Source organism: Tachysurus fulvidraco, chromosome 8 (genome assembly GCF_022655615.1).
Source record: "Tachysurus fulvidraco isolate hzauxx_2018 chromosome 8, HZAU_PFXX_2.0, whole genome shotgun sequence".
Classification (NCBI taxonomy): Eukaryota; Metazoa; Chordata; class Actinopteri; order Siluriformes; family Bagridae; genus Tachysurus; species Tachysurus fulvidraco.
Genome location: NC_062525.1, coordinates 456,289 through 480,000, shown reverse-complemented (window position 1 = coordinate 480,000; position 23,712 = coordinate 456,289). Strand labels below are relative to the sequence as shown.

The window sequence follows — 23,712 nt, the reverse complement described above, 5'->3', positions numbered from 1 at the left end:
GCCGTCGCTACTTCGATTCCCAGAGACGCCCAGCTCACTATCAGAATGAGCATGCTAAACACCATCATGCTGCACACACACACACACACACACACACACACACACACACACACACACACACACACACACAAACATGCACACACGCACAAACATTAATAAAGATAAAATCGTTATTGGTTCATGGGCACAGTTTGTGATAAATCGTGTGTGTGTGTGTGTGTGTGTGTGTGTGTGTGTGTGTGTTGTAGCATGATGCTGTTTGTGTGTGTGATAACGTTACGTTGTTAGAAGGCAGCGTGATTTCTTGGCCAGACCGAGACACGCCAACAGACAAATGAGCAGATCAACTATGAGAATCAGCAGATATGTCAGCCACCTGTGCACACACACACACGCACACACACACGCACACACACGCACACACACGCACACACACGCACACACACGCACACACACGCACACACACACACACACACCTTAATAATCCACCAGCATTATTTAATAAAGCTTTTACACACACTGACTCAGTAATATTTCTGTGTTTGTGAATCAAAAAGCTAATTATTAACCACACTAATGACTAATTATTAACCACACTAATACCACACTAATGACTAATTATTAACCACACTAATGACTAATTATTAACCACACTAATACCACACTAATGACTAATTATTAACCACACTAATGACTAATTATTAACCACACTAATGACTAATTATTAACCACACTAATACCACACTAATGACTAATTATTAACCACACTAATACCACACTAATGACTAATTATTAACCACACTAATACCACACTAATGACTAATTATTAACCACACTAATACCACACTAATGACTAATTATTAACCACACTAATACCACACTAATGACTAATTATTAACCACACTAATACCACACTAATGTGCTGAAACAAAGCACTCACTCACTGAATTATTAGAAATGTATTTAATTATAATACATTAAAATGCTTCCTACTCACTGAGTCAATAAAGGGAGTCACTTGCTCACTAAATAAGACACTGACTATATTAAAAAGTACTAAATCAAACAATAGTGTTCTGAATCAACTGAATCAATAAAGAAGTGACTCAATGAATCAAGAATAAATTGTTTCACTAAACTAATGAAAGTATCTACTTGTTCAATCAGTAATGACTCACTATCAATAAGTCAGTGAATCAGTAATGTAAAAGTATTAGTTACCGAATCAAATACAAATACTTGTTGACTCTAATAAGATACTGAGTCACTTAAATACTTATTCTCTGCAACAATAAAGCACTGACTCACTCAATTAGATTCTGATTCACTGAATCATCAAGGTGCTGACTCATTGAATCGCTTGTGTAATGATCGTGAACAGTACTGGTGTGTGTACCTGTAGTACTCCACGGCTGCGGTGTGGTCAGCGATGTCAGTCAGGTCCACCTTGGCCTGCTGCCAGTCCGGCAATCCCAACAGCTGCTTAACCAGGCTCTCCGTCATCTGCTGCATGAACTTCAGGGTCCTCACAAAGTCACCTTGGGTGGCAAAAATCTCATCCAATCTGGACAAGTGTTCCTTCATCCCGCTCTGAATCCCCCCCAGTGTAGAAGAAACCTGTTAGAAGAGGAACATTATACATTTTTATTTACGGCATGTGGCGATGCACAAAAGTGCTTTAAATTCTCCACCCATGAAAACACCAACACCGGTTCACTAGGACACAGACTAAGGAGAACATCAGTCTAAAACCCTGTCTGAAAGGACGCTTTTTTTTAAACAAACGTTAAAGACACTCAGTGACTCGGAGGTTCAGGAGTCATGATGTGTACCTACATCTTACCCCGAGAGATGGTGGACCAGTCCAGCAGTACTAGAGAATCTGAGGAAGCGAGGTGAAGTGTGAGGGAGCTGCTAGGAGTTTATAGACAATCGTCAGAGTTTAAATCATGTGTTCAGCTACAGGAGCCGGTGGAGGAGCACCGCAGTGGGGTGGAGAAGTTCGACAGGTTGAAAACAAGTCACACACCTGAATTTTGGATCATTTACAGAGGATGAGTTGTGTTCAGAAGAAGACCTGACAGAGTGAGCTGCAGTAGTCCAGTTTCCAAATGACAAGAGACTGAACAAATACCTGAGCAGCTTGTGTGTGGTGGAAAAAGTCCAAGTCCACAAAGATGTAGAGAAAACAATCAACCCGAGGATGAAGAACCCAGACACAAGTGTGTGATGGAGAATGTGTGTGTGTGTGTGTGTGTGTGTGTGTGTGTGTGTGTGTGTGTGTGTGTGTGTGTGTGTTGGAGAAGAGAGACGTTTTATTTCCTCACCAGAGTTTCCACTCCCACCAGTGTGCGGTTGGTGTTGTACAGGGAGTAGGTTAGCTGATACACTCCATCGTTGGTTTCACTGTTACCATAGAAACCCACCCCGACTGCGATGCTGCAAAACGAGAGGAAACACAGTTATTAAGACAGAAACGTCACCAACCAGGAAACCTCCAATAATTATAATGTAAACATGAGTCTAAAGTCACAATGAACACTTAACTATTATCTCTTAACATTTAAGGTGAGAAATGACAGAACATGTAATAAATGTTTAATAAAGTGTAATAAAATAGTGCAAAGAGTTAAATATAAACAGAGAAAGCTGAGAATTTAGTGCAGGTTTAGTGTGAGGAAGTTCACTAGCTGTTCACCTTCTGGGGAATAAAGTGTGTAAAATATGTGCAGTGTTTAGTAAAGAGAAATAAACCTGAGGTAGACTGAGATACGTCTGTAATATAAAACACAGACCTGAGGTAGACTGAGATACGTCTGTAATATAAAACACAGACCTGAGGTAGACTGAGATACGTCTGTAATATAAAACACAGACCTGAGGTAGACTGAGATACGTCTGTAATATAAAACACAGACCTGAGGTAGACTGAGATACGTCTGTAATATAAAACACAACCCTGAGGTAGACTGAGATACGTCTGTAATATAAAACACAACCCTGAGGTAGACTGAGATACGTCTGTAATATAAAACACAGACCTGAGGTAGACTGAGATACGTCTGTAATATAAAACACAGACCTGAGGTAGACTGAGATACGTCTGTAATATAAAACACACACCTGAGGTAGACTGAGATACGTCTGTAATATAAAACACAGACCTGAGGTAGACTGAGATACGTCTGTAATATAAAACACAGACCTGAGGTAGACTGAGATACGTCTGTAATATAAAACACAGACCTGAGGTAGACTGAGATACGTCTGTAATATAAAACACAGACCTGAGGTAGACTGAGATACGTCTGTAATATAAAACACAGACCTGAGGTAGACTGAGATACGTCTGTAATATAAAACACACACCTGAGGTAGACTGAGATACGTCTGTAATATAAAACACAAACCTGAGGTAGACTGAGATACGTCTGTAATATAAAACACAGACCTGAGGTAGACTGAGATACGTCTGTAATATAAAACACAAACCTGAGGTAGACTGAGATACGTCTGTAATATAAAACACAGACCTGAGGTAGACTGAGATACGTCTGTAATATAAAACACAGACCTGAGGTAGACTGAGATACGTCTGTAATATAAAACACAGACCTGAGGTAGACTGAGATTAGGGCTGTAGCTAGCGAATATGTTAGTAATCAAGTTTTCTACTGAAAATGTCAATGAGTAATCTGATAAAATGTGTTTTTACTTAATTAAAGAGCAATATTAAATATACACGAGAAAATAAGACATTTCTCTTAAAATGAACAACTAATTGGTTTCCTTTTTTTTTTTTTTTTTTAGAAAAATGAACTTTTACATGCAGTGCATACAGCAATATTTTATATCACAAATAAACATTTAGATATTAGCCGTTGTTTCTGTACTTGTGCTCTGAACAATGACAAAGTTGACTGAAGAATTAACTACATTTTAATGTCAAAAATTCTGGGCTTTAAACAAAACAAAAAAAAAAATAAAAAAAAAAAATATATTTTTTTAAAGTATAAAAACTAAGGCATACATTAAAATAAATAAATAAACAAACATAAATAAATATATTTTAAAACAAACATAAATAAATAATAAATAAATAATACTAAATCTACAGCTCAGCCATAACAAAACTTTACTGTCTAATTTGGATGCTTTGTGGTGTTTAAGAGGCAAAAACATGGACAGTAACTTGGACCTAGAGACCCTACATGGTGTCACACCGAGTGCTTTAAGCATGTATAAGCGTGGACGACGTGTTGCTGTGGTGTGTCAGTGCCAGTGGACACACGCCACGGCGTTTTCTTTACTGTTCGATTTGAAATGATCCCAAAACTGGGACATTTTCTGTCGTTTTCTCCTGTTTGTTTCTTCTCTTTGCTCATTGACTGTTATCGCCCCCTTACAGTTTGCAGCCCGCACGTGCACTCAAATCAAAAGACCGCTAACTCCTCACGTCTCCTTCCACTTTGACCTAAGGGCATTGTCTCTCTCTCTCTCTCTCTCTCTCTCTCTCTCTCTCTCTCTCTCTCTCTCTCTCTCTCTCTCTCTCTCTCTCTCTCTCTCTCTCTCACACACACACACACACACACACACACAAAATAACTGCTATATAAGAGTTATTCGAGGAATTGTTTCCGCCCTACCTGAGACACGTCTGTAATATTAAACACAACCCTGAGACACTACAGTAACGTTGTGTGCAATATAAAACCTGCAGAAAGATGAAAAAGTTTTTCCTCTTTTATTTACAATTTTCTCGCTCGCTGCGGCTCATTTTCTGCTCATCATTCGCCGGTTACTGAAGCAATAGCTAACAGACAACAATATGGCACAACCAAAGGTGATACTGTTACATGATTGGCTGTTGGCGTGTCACTCCGTACGTTGCTAGGTTACCAGAGAGCACTCGCCTTTGTTAACGCAACCGAACTTGCTTCGCAACCTGTTTTCTTCCGACGGAGGATAAAAAGTATTGAATGTTTTATCGAGCACATTTTTTTATCGCTATCGTTCACGTGTCTATCGCGATACATATCGTTATCGTTTTATCGCCCAGCCCTAACATGAACATTAGACATGTTTCTAACCAATCACTGCGCTTATTGCTATGTGGTGCTCCAGCTACATTCCACGCAAATCTTTCATCAGCAAACACCACCAGGGACACATGAGGACAGACCTTAGGACAGAGAAGGGGGGTGGGGTTTGGGGCAGAAGTGAGAATACCATTTAGGACACGACCCACAGTGCTGCATTGTCTTGTACTGGGAAACAATCCAGGCAAAACAAAAGAGTGTCCAACGTCCTGCTCGTGTCTCAAATGCATTAACACGGCTGTTTGTAGAGACACAACACGGTGATCCATCACTCACAGTGTGTTCTGCTCCACTGAGCTTCGTGTAGTGTGTGACAGTGGGAGTCAGTTACACAACTCACCCTTCATCACTATTCCTTTACTTTTAAACAAAGCTCTAAAATAGACACATTTAATATACACATTTATAACCTCTGCTTGGTCCATGATGTCATACCTGATACAACATACACCCCTGACCTTAACCCCTATGACCCCAGCAGGACCCCTACAGTCCACACAAACCATAACCTACAGCCCAATAACACATCTTTTATGATATATTTAAACACACAATACAATTCTGCTTAGAAAGTGTTTGTAGGATCTTCTCTCTAACACAGGAAGCATTCAGGAGCTACTGAGATGTCACATGACCTCCTAACTGTGTTCAGGAGCAGCAGGAATACCAGAGCAACTCATTTAATAATACTAATGTGTATCATGGGATGATGACACACACACACACACAGTGACACGCACACACACACACACACACACACACACACAGTGACACACACACACACACACACACACAGTGACACACACACAGTGACGCACACACAGTGACGCACACACAGTGACACACACAGTGACACACACAGTGACACACACAGTGACACACACAGTGACACACACAGTGACACACACACAGTCACACACACAGTCACACACACACAGTGACACGCACACAGTGACACGCACACAGTGACACGCACACAGTGACACACACACACACAGTGACACACACACACAGTGACGCACACACAGTGACACGCACACACAGTGACACACACAGTGACACACACAGTGACACACACAGTGACACACACAGTGACACACACAGTGACACACACAGTGACACACACAGTGACACACACAGTGACACACACACAGTGACACACACACACACACACACACACACAGTGACACACACCAGCTGAGAAGTCCAGCACTGACGGCCATCCAGGTGACACAGTGTGAGTTTGGTTTCTTTGTCTCTTCCTCATCATCAGCTTCTCTGTTGGTCTGACAGCAGCACAGGAAACTCAGATAGAGAGCGAGAGCGAGGAGATTCACACCGAGGGCAGCCGAGGAGACACACACCAGGAAAAGCAGAGACTGCAACACAAACACACACACACCGTTTATATGGAGACATCATTCAAATGTTTACCACCCAAACTCACCCCACCGTGTGTGTCTGTGTTACTATATGTGTGTGTGTCACTGTGTGTGGTGTGTCTCTGTGTGTGTGTGTGTTTGTGTTACTATATGTGTGTGTGGTGCGTCAATGTGTGTGTGTCACTGTGTGTGTCACTGTGTGTGTGTGTGTGTGTGTGTGTGTGTGTGGTGTGTCACTGTGTGTGTGTGTGTGTGTCACTGTGTGTGTGTGTGTGTGTTACTATATGTGTGTGTGTGTCACTGTGTGTGTGTGTCTGTGTTACTATATGTGTGTGTGTCACTGTGTGTGGTGTGTCTCTGTGTGTGTGTGTGTGTTTGTGTTACTATATGTGTGTGTGGTGCGTCAATGTGTGTGTGTCACTGTGTGTGTGTGGTGTGTCACTGTGTGTGTGTGTGTGTGTGGTGTGTCACTGTGTGTGTGTGGTGTGTCACTGTGTGTGTGTGTGGTGTGTGTGTGTGTGATGTGTCACTGTGTGTGTGTGGTGTGTCACTGTGTGTGTGTGTGTGTGTGGTGTGTCACTGTGTGTGTGTGGTGTGTCACTGTGTGTGTGTGGTGTGTGTGTGTGATGTGTCACTGTGTGTGTGTGTGTGGTGTGTGAATGTGTTCACTGTTTGTGGTGTGTGGTGTGTGTGTGATGTGTCACTGTGTGTGTGGTGTGTCACTGTGTGTGTGTGTGTGTGTGTGTGGTGTGTCACTGTGTGTGTGTGGTGTGTCACTGTGTGTGTGTGGTGTGTCACTGTGTGTGTGTGGTGTGTGTGTGATGTGTCACTGTGTGTGTGTGTGTGGTGTGTGATGTGTCACTGTGTGTGTGTGGTGTGTCACTGTGTGTGTGTGGTGTGTCACTGTGTGTGTGTGGTGTTGTTGTGTGTGTGTGTGTGTGTGGTGTGTCACTGTGTGTGTGTGTGTGTGTGGTGTGTCACTGTGTGTGTGTGTGTGTGTGTGTGTGGTGTGTCACTGTGTGTGTGGTGTGTCACTGTGTGTGTGTGTGTGTGGTGTGTCACTGTGTGTGTGTGTGTGTGGTGTGTCACTGTGTGTGGTGTGTCACTGTGTGTGTGTGTGTAATTGTGTGTGTGTGTGTCACTTTGTGTGCGTGTGTCACTGTGTGCGTCTGTGGTGTGTCACTGTGTGTGTGTGTGTGTGTGTGTGTGTGTGGTGTGTCACTGTGTGTGTGTGTGTGTGTGTGTGTGGTGTGTCACTGTGTGTGTGTGTGTGTGTGTGTGTGGTGTCTGTGTGTGGTGTGTCACTGTGTGTGTGTGTGTGTGTGTGTGTGTGTGTGTGTGTGTGTGACTGTGTGTGTGTCACTGTGTGCGTGTGTCACTTTGTGTGTTGATAGGAATAAGGAGGGGAATGGTTGGCATGGTGATGAGGGTTTGATGCTTTTGTTGAGGGTCAAGACAAAAAAGAAAGTGTTCACACACACACAGAGACACACACGCACAGATGCACACACACAGATGCACACAGATGCGCACACGCGCACACACACGCACAGACGCACACACACAAATGCACATACACAGACACACACAGACGCACACACACACACACACACACACACAGATGCACACACAGACGCGCGCGCACACACACACACACAGACACACAGATGCGTGCACACACAGACGCGCACACACAGACGCGCACACACAGACGCGCACACACAGACGCGCACACACAGACGCGCACACACAGACGCGCACACACACACACGCACACACAGACGCGCACACACAGACGCGCACACACAGACGCGCACACACAGACGCGCACACACAGACGCGCACACACACACACGCACACACAGACGCGCACACACAGACGCGCACACACAGACGCGCACACACAGACGCGCACACGGACATGCTAACGTACACATTTCAGTCTAAACAAGACCACAGAACCCCAAAGGGTCCAACATCATCAGCATTTCCTCTTCTAAAGGAAACAGCTGTGTGCTCCTTAATGAATCTTGGGTAGTCACACAGATGACCTTCTGACCTGTCAGACCCAGAGGAAGTGAGATACACAACAATGTGTGTATAACGTTATAAACTACCTGATTATGAAACACACTTTTATAGCAGTCGTGTTGATCTTTTATGGAATAAATATATTATTATATTTATCTTTTATACTGTATTATTTAATATGTACAGCAATTAGAGAAGGACTGAGGAGATGATTACACAGGGACACTGACCTGCTGGTAGTCTGTGGGTATTAAACACTGACCTGCTGGTAGTCTGTGGGTATTAAACACTGACCTGCTGGTAGTTTGTGGGTATTAAACACTGACCTGCTGGTAGTCTGTGGGTATTAAACACTGACCTGCTGGTAGTTTGTGGGTATTAAACACTGACCTGCTGGTAGTCTGTGGGTATTAAACACTGACCTGCTGGTAGTCTGTGGGTATTAAACACTGACCTGCTGGTAGTCTGTGGGTATTAAACACTGACCTGCTGGTAGTCTGTGGGTATTAAACACTGACCTGCTGGTAGTCTGTGGGTATTAAACACTGACCTGTTGGTAGTCTGTGGGTATTAAACACTGACCTGCTGGTAGTTTGTGGGTATTAAACACTGACCTGCTGGTAGTCTGTGGGTATTAAACACTGACCTGCTGGTAGTCTGTGGGTATTAAACACTGACCTGCTGGTAGTCTGTGGGTATTAAACACTGACCTGCTGGTAGATGTGGGTATTAAACACTGACCTGCTGGTAGTTTGTGGGTATTAAACACTGACGTGCTGGTAGTTTATGGACATTAAACACTGACCTGCTGGTAGTTTATGGACATTAAACAATGACCTGCTGGTAGTTTATGGACATTAAACAATGACCTGCTGGTAGTTTATGGACATTAAACAATGACCTGCTGGTAGTTTATGGACATTAAACAATGACCTGCTGGTAGTTTATGGACATTAAACAATGACCTGCTGGTAGTTTATGGACATTAAACACTGACCAGCTGGTAGTTTATGGACATTAAACACTGACCTGCTGGTAGTTGGTGGGTATTAAACACTGACCTGCTGGTAGTCTGTGGGTATTAAACACTGACCTGCTGGTAGTTTGTGGGTATTAAACACTGACCTGCTGGTAGTCTGTGGGTATTAAACACTGACCTGCTGGTAGTCTGTGGCTATTAAACACTGACCTGCTGGTAGTTTGTGGGTATTAAACACTGACCTGCTGGTAGTTTGTGGGTATTAAAACACTGACCTGCTGGTAGTCTGTGGGTATTAAAACACTGACCTGCTGGTAGTTTGTGGGCATTAAACACTGACCTGCTGGTAGTTTGTGGGCATTAAACACTGACCTGCTGGTAGTTTGTGGGTATTAAAACACTGACCTGCTGGTAGTCTGTGGGTATTAAACACTGGCCTGCTGGTAGTCTGTGGCTATTAAACACTGACCTGCTGGTAGTTTGTGGGTATTAAACACTGACCTGCTGGTAGTCTGTGGGTATTAAAACACTGACCTGCTGGTAGTTTGTGGGTATTAAACACTGACCTGCTGGTAGTCTGTGGGTATTAAACACTGACCTGCTGGTAGTTTGTGGGCATTAAACACTGACCTGCTGGTAGTTTGTGGGTATTAAAACACTGACCTGCTGGTAGTCTGTGGGTATTAAAACACTGACCTGCTGGTAGTTTGTGGGTATTAAACACTGACCTACTGGTAGTTTGTGGGCATTAAACACTGACCTGCTGGTAGTTTGTGGGTATTAAACACTGACCTGCTGGTAGTTTGTGGGTATTAAACACTGACCTGCTGGTAGTTTGTGGGCATTAAACACTGACCTGCTGGTAGTTTGTGGGTATTAAACACTGACCTGCTGGTAGTCTGTGGGTATTAAACACTGACCTGCTGGTAGTTTATGGACATTAAACACTGACCTGCTGGTAGTTTTCCTCCTGAAGGTTGAAGGTGTTGTTGATCTGCTGGAGTCTCAGATTGATGTGAGGAAACTGGTGAAGCCAATAAATCCACCACGGAGGGATGTAATCCAGATCAGAGAATGACATGGTGTGTGTGTGTGTGTGTGTGTGTGTGTGTGTGTGTGTGTGTGTGTGTGTGTGTGTGTGTGTGTGTGTGTGTGTGTGATCGGTGAACAAAAGCTCTCAGCACTTCCTCTCTGCACATGAAACCCGCACGTTCACACGGTGTAAGATCCCGGGCACGAGCGTGTGACTCCGCATTCCGTTTATTTCTCTTAATAAAATAATCCAAATGTCGGGAAACGGAGAAAAATCACGCCAACACGAGCCACGTGACCGCGCACAACAACAGAAGCGTTAACGGGCGAGAACGCGGAACAGAAGTGCGCGTTCACGAGACATGCAGGCGCGTTCACGCAATACGGAGAGCTGGGTTGCCATGTCTGCGTGAGAAAAGTAACTCTGTAACCATGACAATGGCGGCCATTTTAAATCGTCAGTAAATAACTGGGTAAAGAGCTGTGCTTTAAACTGGAATAACTGTTTATTACTTTTAATATGAACTGAATACAGAATATTCACAAAGAGCAAAACTTCACCTGAAACAATATGTGTCCAATATTTATAATAGACTTCATGTGTTAAAGGTATTTTAGAAATGATGCTTATTCGTGTTCAAAAAAATAATAGTTTTACATCTTATAAGCTACAGAACACCATCCAGGATTATTAGTGTTATATATATATATATATATTAATCAAAAATAAACGTCACTATAAAGTCATGACATTTAGTTAAAGGTAAACATGACATTTAAGCCTGTAAAGTGTAAAGTGTAAATGTGATCACTTCAGTTCCTCTCCACACATCTGTTAGACCCCAACCACATCTGTTAGACACAAACCACATCTGTTAGACCCCAACCACATCTGTTAGACACAAACCACATCTGTTAGACCCAAACCACATCTGTTAGACTCCAACCACATCTGTTAGACCCAAACCACATCTGTTAGACCCCAACCACATCTGTTAGACACAAACCACATCTGTTAGACCCCAACCACATCTGTTAGACACAAACCACATCTGTTAGACCCCAACCACATCTGTTAGACACAAACCACATCTCTTAGACCCAAACCACACATCTGTTAGACCCCAACCACATCTGTTAGACACAAACCACATCTGTTAGACACAAACCACACATCTGTTAGACCCAAACCACATCTGTTAGACCCCAACCACATCTGTTAGACCCAAACCACATCTGTTAGACCCCAACCACATCTGTTAGACCCAAACCACATCTGTTAGACCCAAACCACATCTGTTAGACCCAAACCACATCTGTTAGACCCAAACCACACATCTGTTAGACCCAAACCACACATCTGTTAGACCCCAACCACATCTGTTAGACCCCAACCACATCTGTTAGACCCAAACCACATCTGTTAGACCCCAACCACATCTGTTAGACCCCAACCACATCTGTTAGACCCAAACCACATCTGTTAGACCCAAACCACACATCTGTTAGACCCAAACCACACATCTGTTAGACCCAAACCACACATCTGTTAGACCCAAACCACATCTGTTAGACCCCAACGACATCTGTTAGACACAAACCACATCTGTTAGACACAAACCACATCTGTTAGACACAAACCACACATCTGTTAGACCCAAACCACATCTGTTAGACCCCAATGACATCTGTTAGACCCCAACCACATCTGTTAGACCCAAACCACATCTGTTAGACCCCAACCACATCTGTTAGACCCAAACCACATCTGTTAGACCCCAACCACATCTGTTAGACCCAAACCACATCTGTTAGACCCAAACCACACATCTGTTAGACCCCAACCACATCTGTTAGACCCAAACCACATCTGTTAGACCCCAACCACATCTGTTAGACCCAAACCACACATCTGTTAGACCCCAACCACACAAACTAAATCACACCACAAATCTTTTATGGTTATTGTAATAATTAATACTTTCAGCCCTGAAGGTTTTGATGAGCAGAAACATACAGAGAAGAAGAAATCTTACACTAATAAAAGTGATCCAAACTAATAACAACCCGTAATGTTTTCATTTTAATGTATTCCTAATAGTGAATAAATGGTCATTTGAGCTGAAATCCTGTTCCTTATGATCCAGACAGAGAAACAAAGTACAAGTCAATTTTCTGTTTCAGTTTATTGCAAGAGGGCATGGGGGGAACGGTGGCATAGTGATTAGTACATTCGGCCTCACACCTCCAGGGTCGGGGGTTCGATTCCCACCTCCACCTTGTGTGTGTGGAGTTTGCATGTTCTCCCCGTGCCTCGGGGGTTTCCTCCGGGTACTCCGGTTTCGTCCCCCGGTCCAAAGACATGCATGGTAGGTTGATTGGCATCTCTGGAAAATTGTCCGTAGTGTGTGTGTGTGTGTGTGTGTGTGTGTGTGTGTGTGTGTGTGTGTGTGTGTGTGTGTGTGTGTGTGAATGAGAGTGTGTGTGCCCTGTGATGGGTTGGCACTCCGTCCAGGGTGTATCCTGCCTCGATGCCCGATGACGCCTGAGATAGGCACAGGCTCCCCGTGACCCGAGAAGTTCGGATAAGCGGTAGAAGATGAATAAGTTTATTGCAAGTAAACCATTTTGTAACACACCACTGAGGTACAGGAAGACGTTACGTTACCATAGTTACTGACAGCGTTCCTTGCACATCCTAGTTATCCTTTCATCCAGTTTTTCTCTCTCATCTTTTTCTTTCTAAAATAGTTATCATGCTAAGGCACGTTGTGAGCGGCTGTGTCTCGGCTGTCCACCTGCCATCAGATCACTCGGGGTCTTGTTCACTTGGCCTCGTCCCACGCCCTTCGACAGACCTGTAGGTTTCCGTGCTGACTGAGGTCAAAAGTGAGAAGATCCAGGTCTAAAGCCATGGCTCGGTCCTGGAGCAGGTGGGAAAGCTCCCTTCCGGTGACGGAAGAAACCCCATGTGTGAAGGCGGAGTGGGGATTCATTGGGTGACTCATTTGGTCTGCAGTCAGTCTGGCGCAGTAACTGATCATCCGTTCTCCTCGGCTCTTCCTGTTGCCTCAGGATCCAGAGACGTCGTGACTCTTCAAAGTTGTTTCTCCTGCCTTTGTGGGTCAACATCTTCTTACAAGTGGTTGTCATTAATTTCATCAGTCGTCTAAGGACTGATTTGGGCGTCTTGTTCTTCTCACTTCTTTTTCTTCTCTCTTCTACATCCATTTCAAATCTTACAGGAGATGTTTGGGTGCTTTGTGAAGGTGTAAGAGCAGAATTATTCTCCTCCTCTGAGTCTGTCTCTGTCAAGCTCTCATCTAAACTGCACGTTTCTACAGAACTGTTCGTACTGTAGTCCTCCTGCCTTCTCTCATCCTCTTCCTCCTCTCTTTTTCTCTCCAGCTCTCGCTTTCTCTCCAGCAATCTCTGTAGATTTTCTTCCTCTCTCTTTCTCTCCAGCTCTCTTTTTTGCTCGTCCTCCTCTCTCTTTCTCTCCATGTGTTTCTTTTTCTCTTCCTCCTTCCTCTTTCTCTCCAGCAATCTCCGCAGATTTTCTTCCTCTCTCTTTCTCTCCGTGTCTTTCTTTTTCTCTTCTTCTTTTCTCTTTTTCTCCAGCTCTCGCTTTCTCTCCAGCAATCTCAGCAGATTTTCTTCCTCTCTCTTTCTCTCCATGTCTTTCTTTTTCTCTTCCTCTTTTCTCTTTCTCTCCAGCTCGCGCTTTCTCTCTAGCAATCTCTGTAGATTTTCTTCCTCTCTCTTTCTCTCCAGCTCTTTCTTTTTCTCTTTCTCCTTCCACTTTCTCTCCAGCTCTCGCTTTCTCTCCAGCAATCTCCGCAGATTTTCTTCCTCTCTCTTTCTCTCCAGCTCATTCTTTTTCTTTTCCTCTTTTCTCTTTTTCTCCAGCTCTTGCTTTCTCTTTAGCAGTCTCTGCAGATTTTCTTCCTCTCTCTTTCTCTCCAGCTCTCTCTTTAGCTCTTCCTTCTTCTGTCTTTCCTCTTCTAGGCATTTTCTTTTCTCTTCTTTAATCATATCCTCCCTCCTTTTCTCCTTCAACATTCTCTTTCGCTCTTTCATCTTTTCGTCCCACAATCTTTTCCTTATCTCTGTTCCTTTATTTTGCTCTACCACTTGTCTTTCCTTCTCTCCTTTTACCTCTTCCTCTCCTGTCCTGACTTTGGAGACCGAGTCCATGTCCTGGTTCATTCTTCTGCTTGGTCTCTCATCTTTCCCCTTCTTTGTCTCTAGTAAGAGCAGAGCTTCGTCTTCTGCTTTCTTTCTCTCCTCTGCTGTCTTTGTCCTGTCTGCACACAGGAGCAGATCTCCAACCATCTCAGAACTCCTTTTGTTCAGGAGGTTCTCGATGGCCATCTCTCTCGTGTCTGCCTTCATCTGCAGCAGCGTGTAGATCTGATCTCTCTGGAGTCGTGCACACTCGGCCAACTCCCAGCATACATTGGTGATCTTACCCTGCGTCTCTTTGCTCATCTCACACCTCAGATCCTCCAGCTCGCTTCTCACCCAGGATTTCAGCTGTACTGTGCTTTTACTTTCCATCTTAACCTACAGTATGGAGTGATTATGAGATAAAGCAGATCAGCATCATGGTGTGAGAATCTGTGTCAAATGTCAGATCTACTCCACAATCCTGTATTAATCATTTACTGCTATATATATATATATATATATATATATATATATATATATATATATATATATATATATATGTATGTATATATGTGTGTGTGTATAATGCCACAATCCTGTATAAGTAATTTACTGGATATGTGTGTGTGTGTGTGTGTGTGTGTGTGTGTGTGTGTGTGTGTGTGTGTGTGTGTGTGTGTTTGTGTGTGTGTATGTGTGTGTGTGTGTGTGTGTGTGTGTGTGTAATGCCACTATCCTGCATAAGTCATTTACTGGATATATGTGTGTGTGTGTGTGTGTGTGTGTGTGTGTGTGTGTGTGTGTGTGTGTGTGTGTGTGTGTATAAAATGCCACAATCCTGTATAAGTCATTTACTGGATATGTGTGTGTGTGTGTGTGTGTGTGTGTATATATATATATAAAATGCCACAATCTTGTATAAGCCATTTACTGGATATATGTGTGTGCGTGTGTGTGTGTGTGTGTGTAATGCCACAATCCTGCATAAGTCATTTACTGGATGTGTGTGTGTGTGTGTGTGTGTGTGTGTGTGTGTGTGTGTGTGTGTGTGTGTGTGTGTGTGTGTGTGTGTAATGCCACAATCCTGTATAAGTGATTTACTGGATATGTGTGTGTGTGTGTGTGTGTGTGTGTGTGTGTGTGTGTGTGTGTGTGTGTGTGTGTGTGTGTGTGTGTGTGTGTAAAATGCCACAATCCTGTATAAGTCATTTACTGGATATATGTGTGTGTGTGTGTGTGTGTGTGTGTGTGTGTGTGTGTGTGTGTGTGTGTGTGTGTGTGTGTGTGTGTGTGTGTGTGTATAATGCCACAATCCTGTATAAGTAATTTACTGGATATGTGTGTGTGTGTGTGTGTGTGTGTGTGTGTGTGTGTGTGTGTGTGTGTGTGTGTATAATGAAACAAAAATGTATAAGACATATAAAGTGTATATATGTGTGTGTGTGTGTGTGTGTGTGTATGTGTGTGTGTGTGTGTGTGTGTGTGTGTGTGTGTGTGTGTATAATGTCACAATCCTGTATAAGTCATTTACTGTATATATATATATATGTGTGTGTGTATGTGTGTGTGTGTGTGTGTGTGTGTGTGTGTGTGTGTGTGTAATGCCACAATCCTGTAAAAGTCATTTACTGTATATATATATATATATATGTGTGTGTGTATGTGTGTGTGTGTGTGTGTGTGTGTGTGTGTGTGTGTGTGTGTGTGTGTGTGTGTGTAATGCCACAATCCTGTAAAAGTCATTTACTTCAATTTAGGATTAAAAATTAAGTTGACAAAATGATCTAAATAAATGATCATTTATTATAGAAAACGTGTAGATGTTTATAATATTCTATAATAATAATAATAATAATAATAATAATAATAATAATAATAATAATAATAATAATAATAATAATAATAATATTTTTTTTATTCTGTTAATTCTTTTACTTTTATTATTCCTTATTCCCTTTATCATTAATTATGTTTACCTTCTGCTCTGTGTTTATGTAAAGCTGCTTTGAGACAATGTCTATTGTAAAAAGCGCTATACAAATAAACTTGTGTTGAATTAATGTTGTGCTAAAATTAAAGTGATAAAAACAAACCTTTTCTCGGCAAACAGTAAACAATGTTCCTTCGTTATAAATAGTTAAAGTCCCCGATTCGTGTTTAAGTAATAATGATCTACACATTCTGGAGCGACGAACACAGTGACGTCACATGTTCTGACCAGATCTACGGCCTCGTCCTTCAGTGCGCATGCGCGGACTCCTCGCTCTGAGTGACGCGTCTCCCTGATCACCGCGTGTTACAGTCTAGTGATAATTACTGAAGTGTGTTAATGAGGATTATTTTAGTAAAACAGCTCTTACGTTCGGCTGGTGTTTGTTGAGTTTCTTGAAAAATTCCAATTAGTAGTTAAACCGAGAGATTTTGTTCTTGTTCATGATGCAGTTCCAAAGTGTTGTATTTCTGTTAAAGTATTCGAGTTTCATTGCAAACGAATATAGGTGACTTTTATTTATACATCAGCAATGTTAATATTAATTAATTAAGTAATTAAGTAATTAATTAACAAAAGTGTAGCAATAATATTATAAGAAATCCCTTTTGTTTGGTCTCTTTTCCTGCTGCAAGGTGCCCCCCCCCCCATTTTGTCACACACTACATCACACACACACACACACACACACACACACACACACACACACACACACACACACACACACACACACACACACACACACACACATCCAGTAAATGACTTGTACAGGATTGTGGCATTATATATATATATATACACACACACACACACACACATATAAATATTCTTCAGGTGATTGTTAAAATGTTTCTTTTGCAAAATTAAACTTAAATCCAAAGAAATAAATATTATTAATTAGCTTTATTTGTACATTACAGTGTGGAATTATTGCTTCAGTTCAAGTAAAGTCTTTTACCACCATAATATTAAATATATTTTTAAAGTTACAGTTATTGTACTTTAATTGAATATTAGATGATAATTAGAGCTACATTGAATATATATTACGTACATCTCCAGACTGTAATCATGATCATCACCAATCTTCACTTTTTGAAGTGTGGAAATGAATCAGAATCAGAATCAGAATCAGAAAGGTCTTTATTCACATATAAGGAATTTGTTCTAGTACAGAAGCTCCACAGTGTAAACAGAAAGGCAATGATAAGACATGACACATATAATATAGACAGTTGTATGTACAGTGGGAAAATGTGCAAATTAAAGTATAAATAAATAAATATGTGTAAACAATGTAAGAATAGAGTTTGTTCTGTGTATGTTAAGTGTTCATCAGGTGGTTTGCTTGAGGGAAGAAACTGTTCCTATGTCTGGTCATTTTGGTGCTCAGGGCTCTGTAGCGTCGACCAGATGGCAACAGTTCGAAGGGTGAGTGTGTGTGCTGGATGTGAGGGGTCCTGAGTGTGTGTGCTGAATGTGAGGGGTCCAGAGTGTGTGTGCTGGATGTGAGGGGTCCAGAGTGTGTGTGCTGGATGTGAGGGGTCCAGAGTGTGTGTGCAGGATGTGAGGGGTCCTGAGTGAGTGTGCTGGATGTGAGGGGTCCAGAGTGAGTGTGCTGGATGTGAGGGGTCCAGAGAGTGTGCTGGATGTGAGGGGTCCAGAGTGAGTGAGTGTGCTGGATGTGAGGGGTCCTGAGTGTGTGTGCTGGATGTGAAGGGTCCAGAGTGAGTGTGTGTGCTGGATGTGAGGGGTCCTGAGTGAGGGAGAGTGCTGGATGTGAGGGGTCCTGAGTGAGGGAGTGTGCAGGATGTGAGGGGTCCAGAGAGTGTGCTGGATGTGAGGGGTCCAGAGTGAGTGAGTGTGCTGGATGTGAGGGGTCCTGAGTGTGTGTGCTGCATGTGAAGGGTCCAGAGTGAGGGAGTGTGCAGGATGTGAGGGGTCCTGAGTGAGGGAGAGTGCTGGATGTGAGGGGTCCTGAGTGAGGGAGTGTGCAGGATGTGAGGGGTCCAGAGTGTGTGTGCTGGATGTGAGGGGTCCAGAGTGTGTGTGCTGGATGTGAGGGGTCCAGAGTGTGTGTGCTGGATGTGAGGGGTCCTGAGTGAGTGTGCTGGATGTAAGGGGTCCAGAGTGATTATCTTCGCCCTTTTGCTCACTCTGGAGAAGTACAGATCTTGGAGAGTGGGGAGTTTTGTGCCAATCATTCGCTCAGCAGTCCGACTCCCCTCTGTAGTCTCCTGAGGTCAGATTTGGTAGCTGAGCTGAACCAAACAGTTACTGAGGTGCAGAGGATGGATTCTATGATGGCAGTGTAGAACTGTTTCAGCAGATCCTGTGGCAGGTTGAACTTTCTCAGCTGGCGAAGGAAGTACAACCTCTGCTGAGCCTTTTTCCACAATGGAGTCAATGTGAATGTCCCACTTCAGGTCCTAGGAGATTGTGGTTCCCAGGAATCTGAATGATTCCACTGCTGTGACAATGCTGTCCATGATGGTTAGTGAGGGGTGTTACAACCTGTGAAAATAAGGTATTGTATTGTGTGTTGTTGTACATGTATGTGTGCAGTTTGATTCCAGGCCAGAGTTTCCAGCCTGCCCTAGCCTGTCCAGATCCTGCCCCCATGTTGATGACATCATTACTAATGGACTATATAAAGAGGAAGCAGAAGAAGAAGGAGGAGGGTGTTGTTAGTAGTGGTTGTTTGTTGGTGTGTCGTGATGGATTATTGTGGTTTTGTGATTGTTCTGGTATTGACTTCTGCCTGTTTTTTCTGACTCTGAGCTTGGTTACTCTTTGGATTTGTTGCTTTGTTGCACTTTTATGTGTATATATCTATATATTGTCACTGTTTCACTGGCAGTAGGAGTGTGGCTGCCTTTTTTCTTTGGGTGTGGGTTCCTTTTCCCCTGTGTGTTTTTGGTAGGGAGTTAGGGAAGTTCCCCTGTATTTTTCTTTTCTTTGCTTTCAGGTCAGGATAGTTATTTAACTACTAGACCATTTTGTTTATTAATTTGGCCTTGGTCCACCTTGAAGAGACACCTATGTACTGTTGGCTGTATATATCATTATTTGTTTGTAAATACACTTGCCTACAAATTCTACCTTGTGTGGTTTTCCTGTGTGAATCCTGAGCTTTAACGCTGTGCAGCCCAACCCTAGACTGGGTTGTAACAGGGGACAGCAGGGGGGTTTCTCCTGAAGTCCACGATCATCTCCACTGTCTTGAGCGTGTTCAGCTCCAGGTTGTAAAGGCTGTACCAGACAGACATCCGCTCAACCTCCAGTCTGTAAGCAGACTCGTCACCGTCCTGGATGAGGCCGATCAGTGTGGTGTCGTCTGCAAACTTCAGGAGCTTGACAGAGGGGTCATTAGAGGTGCAGTCATTTGTGTACAGGGAGAAGAGCAGTGGGGAGAGAACACAGCCCTGAGGGACACCAGTGCTGATGGTGCGGGTGCTGGATTTGAGTTTACCCAGTCGCACTAGCTGCTGCCTGTCTGTCAGAAAGCTAGTGATCCACTGACAGACAGAGGAGGGCATGGAGAGCTGGGTTAATTTGGGCTGACCCAATTGATGAGAAGTGAAATGAAGATTTGATGAACAGGACCAGAGGTGACAAAAGTACACACATCCTTTACTCAAGTTCAAGTACAGATACTCATTCATTTTTTAAAAGACTCCAGTAAAAGTAGAAGTAGTGACTACACTCTTTTACTCAAGTTAAAGTAAAGAAGTTTGGGCTCTGACATGTACTTAAGTAAAAAGTCGCCGTTACTACTACCTGTTTAGTGTCATGCTGGTAACTGGACGTCATGTTTATTTATATATATATATATATATAATAAATAGGGACTTCTTTACATCCGTGCCTGCCTTTCTTTAAATTTTGGAGTGTGCTGATGGATATTTGTGTTCATCAGCCACAAGAGAGTTACAAAAGTCAGGCACTGATGTAGGTGATGTAGGGTGGAGTCAGGGTTCAGTAGGGATGAGATCAGAAAACAACCGCATATAGCAGGAAAGGTCAGGTGACCCAATACTTTTGGAAATATAATGTATACCAAGTGTATCACCAAGGCCATATCCCAAACTGTAGGGAGATTCCAGCTCTGTCCTTGAAAACAACTCAAAATTATTGTGATGTTTTACAAATGACAAAATTAAAGAGAGTTAACCTGTGCATTTTATTGAAATTAAAACAGGAAAATTTTGAGAAGAAAAATTATTAATTTATACTTTATACTACCTCTATAGCAGTTTTACAGCATACTGTATAGAAACTATCGAAGTCTGGCTGAATCAGATTTCAGATAACAGTTACATATTACAGAAATTAAGTAAATTATGAACATATTATAATAAAATAGCACCATGTGGCAGCATCCCTTATATAAACATAAACAAAATTGTAGGGGGAAAAACTTTAGCCACTCCAAAAACTGGGGCAAGGAATTTAAAGGCAAGGCATACACAACAAACAATGAGAGCCTTCTTTTTAGCCTCAAGTTTTATAAACTTGGCATTAAGCCATAACTTTATTAACAAAAGTCTTTGTTTAGCTTGAGAAGCAGTTGATTTTCTTGGAAAAAAAAAGTTCTTGGAATCCATACATTCTCTTTTTGGTGTAAAACTCAATTTCACTCATGACTGCTTTCAGATTGTTCTTCATTTCCTGTGTTGCCTTTTGAACTTTGTTTTTTAAAGTACCTCAAGACATTACTGAAACACTTGGTTGTAAGAGATGCACAAGGGATTTAAAACCCTCCTGTTCAACAACATGTAGTGGATGTAGACCCTGATTGACAAAGTTTACAATAGCTTAATCTCCGCTCTGCTGTGAGACCCTCTTGGTTTCCCACAACTTCATAGAGCAGTTGAAGTGAGCTGGGTATACCTCTCCAAGTGATTGGTGTGCTTTCTCTAGAAGTGACAAGTAGATTTAAGAAACAGACAGACACATAGGACATAGAAGATTAATTCAACTAACAGAATTACAGTTCCTTAAAAGTAACATTATGCACCCGAAAGTGATATAATGATGGAGAATTAAGTTAATTAATATTCCAATAAAAATAACAGCTAGCTAACATTACAAATGTATAGTTAGCAAAGTTAACTAACATTCACTAATCAAGCAAACACATGCCTGAAATGTGCATTCATAAAAATTATGCTAACATTACAGACATAGCAAACACTATTATTACTGAAAACATTAAAATGGCTCATGACAAGAAAGATAACAATAAAACGTTAGATTACCTCTATGTGCTTTCTCAAATTTGATGGCGAATTCTTGAAAGCCAGCACTTCGTGTCTTTTGGGTTGACACAATTCACAACGCATTCGCCAGGAATCCTTTTTGATGCCAAAAATGTCAAACATCTCCCTCATATATGGCCATGTGTGTTCAGGAATTTCCTATTTTAACATTGGTGACTCTCTCTGAATGAACATTAGCCATTCCTTTTGTAGGCGCTGCTCATTGTTAGCTCCGCTATCCTTAGTCTATGTCTGATAGCCAGTAAATAATACAGTACACCAGTCACATGGGGAAAAAGCCGCACAATGATAGGATGATAGGCTGGAAACAGCGCCCAATGAGAAGGAATAATACTAAAAGTAACGAGTCTGTTTGGGAAATGTAAGAAGTAAAAAGTACAGATATTTGTGTAAAAATGTAATGAGGAAAAGTCAAAAGTTGTCTGAAAAATAAATAGTGCAGTAAAGTAGTGATACCAGAAAAATGTACTTAAGTACAGTAACGAAGTATTTTTACTCCGTTACTTCCCACCTCTGAACAGGACCGAACGCTCCTCATGTAGGATGAGAGAGGAAGAGCAACGAGCATTCGGTACACTGAGATTTTATTAACATGATTCAAACAGAAACAGAGAGAACTCTTAAAATTCTTTAAAAATTAATCAATTCTTAAAATTAACTAAAAGTGGTGTTGGGGGGAAATCCTATTCAGTCAAAGGTACATAATCATTAAGTATAGGGAACTTTCACCTTGTCCAGTGTCTGAGCTGCAGCATGTTTATTAATTAGCGTTAATTTTACTTGTGATAAGTGTGTTAGTTAGCTCTCTGATGGAGAAGATCTCAGCTTCAGAGGTACACATCCAGACACTAGAGATGATCAGCGATAGTGATAGTGATGTAGTTTCTGTAGGGAAAAATCTGTCTGTTATATGCGTAGTTAAAAATCCTCCAACTCCAGCATTAGAGCACTCACAGCGGGGCAAATGGGTGACGACTCGTTGACAAAGACCCAAGGCCAAAGCTAATGCTAAGGCTTGCCCAGAGGGCAAGATCTCTGAAAGATCTCCCTGAAAGATCTCTGGTTATAGGAGACTCCATCTTAAGGCAGGTGAAATTATCTCAGCCTTTAGGGGCTCCAGCAGCACTGGTTAGGTGTATACAGGGAGACAGGGAGCCTGCCTTTGTCAGTCAGAGATTACTTAGAGTAACATTGTAGAGGTTTGTACACCAACACACACATACACATACACACACACACACACACATACAGATACACACACACATACAGATACACATACACACACATACACATACACACACACACACATGTCCACACATATATATACACACACACACACACACACAGACACACGCAAACACACACACACATACATACATGTGTGGACAGTGTGTGTATATGTGTGGACAGTGTGCTTTAACTCTCTACATTCGATTATATTGCCTTCTGGTACAGTAGGTTCCTGTCTTTTGTATACTATCTGCTTAACTAACTTTGTTCTAGAGTAGTGTGATTTGAATTGTGTTATATTCTATACCATTGTTGATTTTATAGTGTTGGTCTTTGTTGTTCTCTCAGCTGATTAATCAGGAGTAGTTTCAGTCTCCCTTAAGGTGTGAATTGGGGGCAGGGCTTACCTATTTAAATTGAAGGTTCTCTGCTACAGTATGTCAGTATCTCTCTCTGTCTCTCTAACATTAGTGTCTTGTACTGTTTGATATATTCTACCATACCTTAATTCTCACTC

At 42.2% G+C, this 23,712-nt stretch overlaps 2 protein-coding genes across 8 annotated transcripts in view; both read right to left on the bottom strand.

Moving 5' to 3' along the window:
* The window catches only part of ttyh2 (tweety family member 2), a 23,132-nt gene extending 6,750 nt beyond the window's left edge, over positions 1-16,382 (bottom strand). For 2 of the 6 annotated variants that reach the window (XR_003438640.2, XM_027133975.2), the window contains exons 1-6: positions 10,444-10,919; positions 6,294-6,478; positions 2,328-2,439; positions 1,397-1,617; positions 281-376; positions 1-69 (exon numbers count right to left, since the gene is read on the bottom strand). The exon at positions 1-69 is cut by the window's left edge and continues 4 nt beyond it. Coding sequence is in view for 5 of the 6 variants with exons in the window: in XM_027133975.2 (XP_026989776.1) it covers positions 1-69; positions 281-376; positions 1,397-1,617; positions 2,328-2,439; positions 6,294-6,478; positions 10,444-10,572 (812 nt within the window). In the remaining variant the exon portion in view is untranslated. Of the gene's footprint in view, positions 70-280; positions 377-1,396; positions 1,618-2,327; positions 2,440-6,293; positions 6,479-10,443; positions 10,920-16,355 lie in introns of those variants that run through there. The other 4 variants (XM_047817554.1, XM_027133973.2, XM_027133972.2 and 1 more) reach the window with 4 other exon arrangements.
* LOC113634800 (golgin subfamily A member 6-like protein 22) lies at positions 12,985-17,784 on the bottom strand. Of its 2 annotated transcripts, none has more exons than XM_047817553.1 (2): positions 17,738-17,784; positions 12,985-15,089 (listed from the first exon to the last, which is right to left on the bottom strand). In XM_047817553.1, exon 2 carries the CDS (start codon positions 15,081-15,083, stop codon positions 13,407-13,409), a length of 1,677 nt encoding a protein of 558 aa, XP_047673509.1. In that variant the 5' UTR covers positions 15,084-15,089; positions 17,738-17,784; the 3' UTR covers positions 12,985-13,406. The 2 variants fall into 2 exon arrangements, with proteins under 2 accessions (XP_047673509.1, XP_047673508.1); XM_047817552.1 differs by lacking the exon at positions 17,738-17,784 and adding an exon at positions 16,787-16,941 and having other exon boundaries at positions 12,986-15,089.
* Between the last annotated feature and the right edge of the window lie 5,928 nt (positions 17,785-23,712).

What these genes read in the sequence shown, in the direction of transcription:
- LOC113634800 (XM_047817552.1), bottom strand. Translation starts at nt 16,873, where the DNA reads ATGTGTAGATCATTATTACTTAAACACGAATCGGGGACTTTAACTATT. An exon ending in TTACTGTTTGCCGAGAAAAG is followed by an intron (nt 15,090 to 16,786) that starts GTTTGTTTTTAT and finishes TCCATACTGTAG; the next exon opens with GTTAAGATGGAAAGTAAAAG.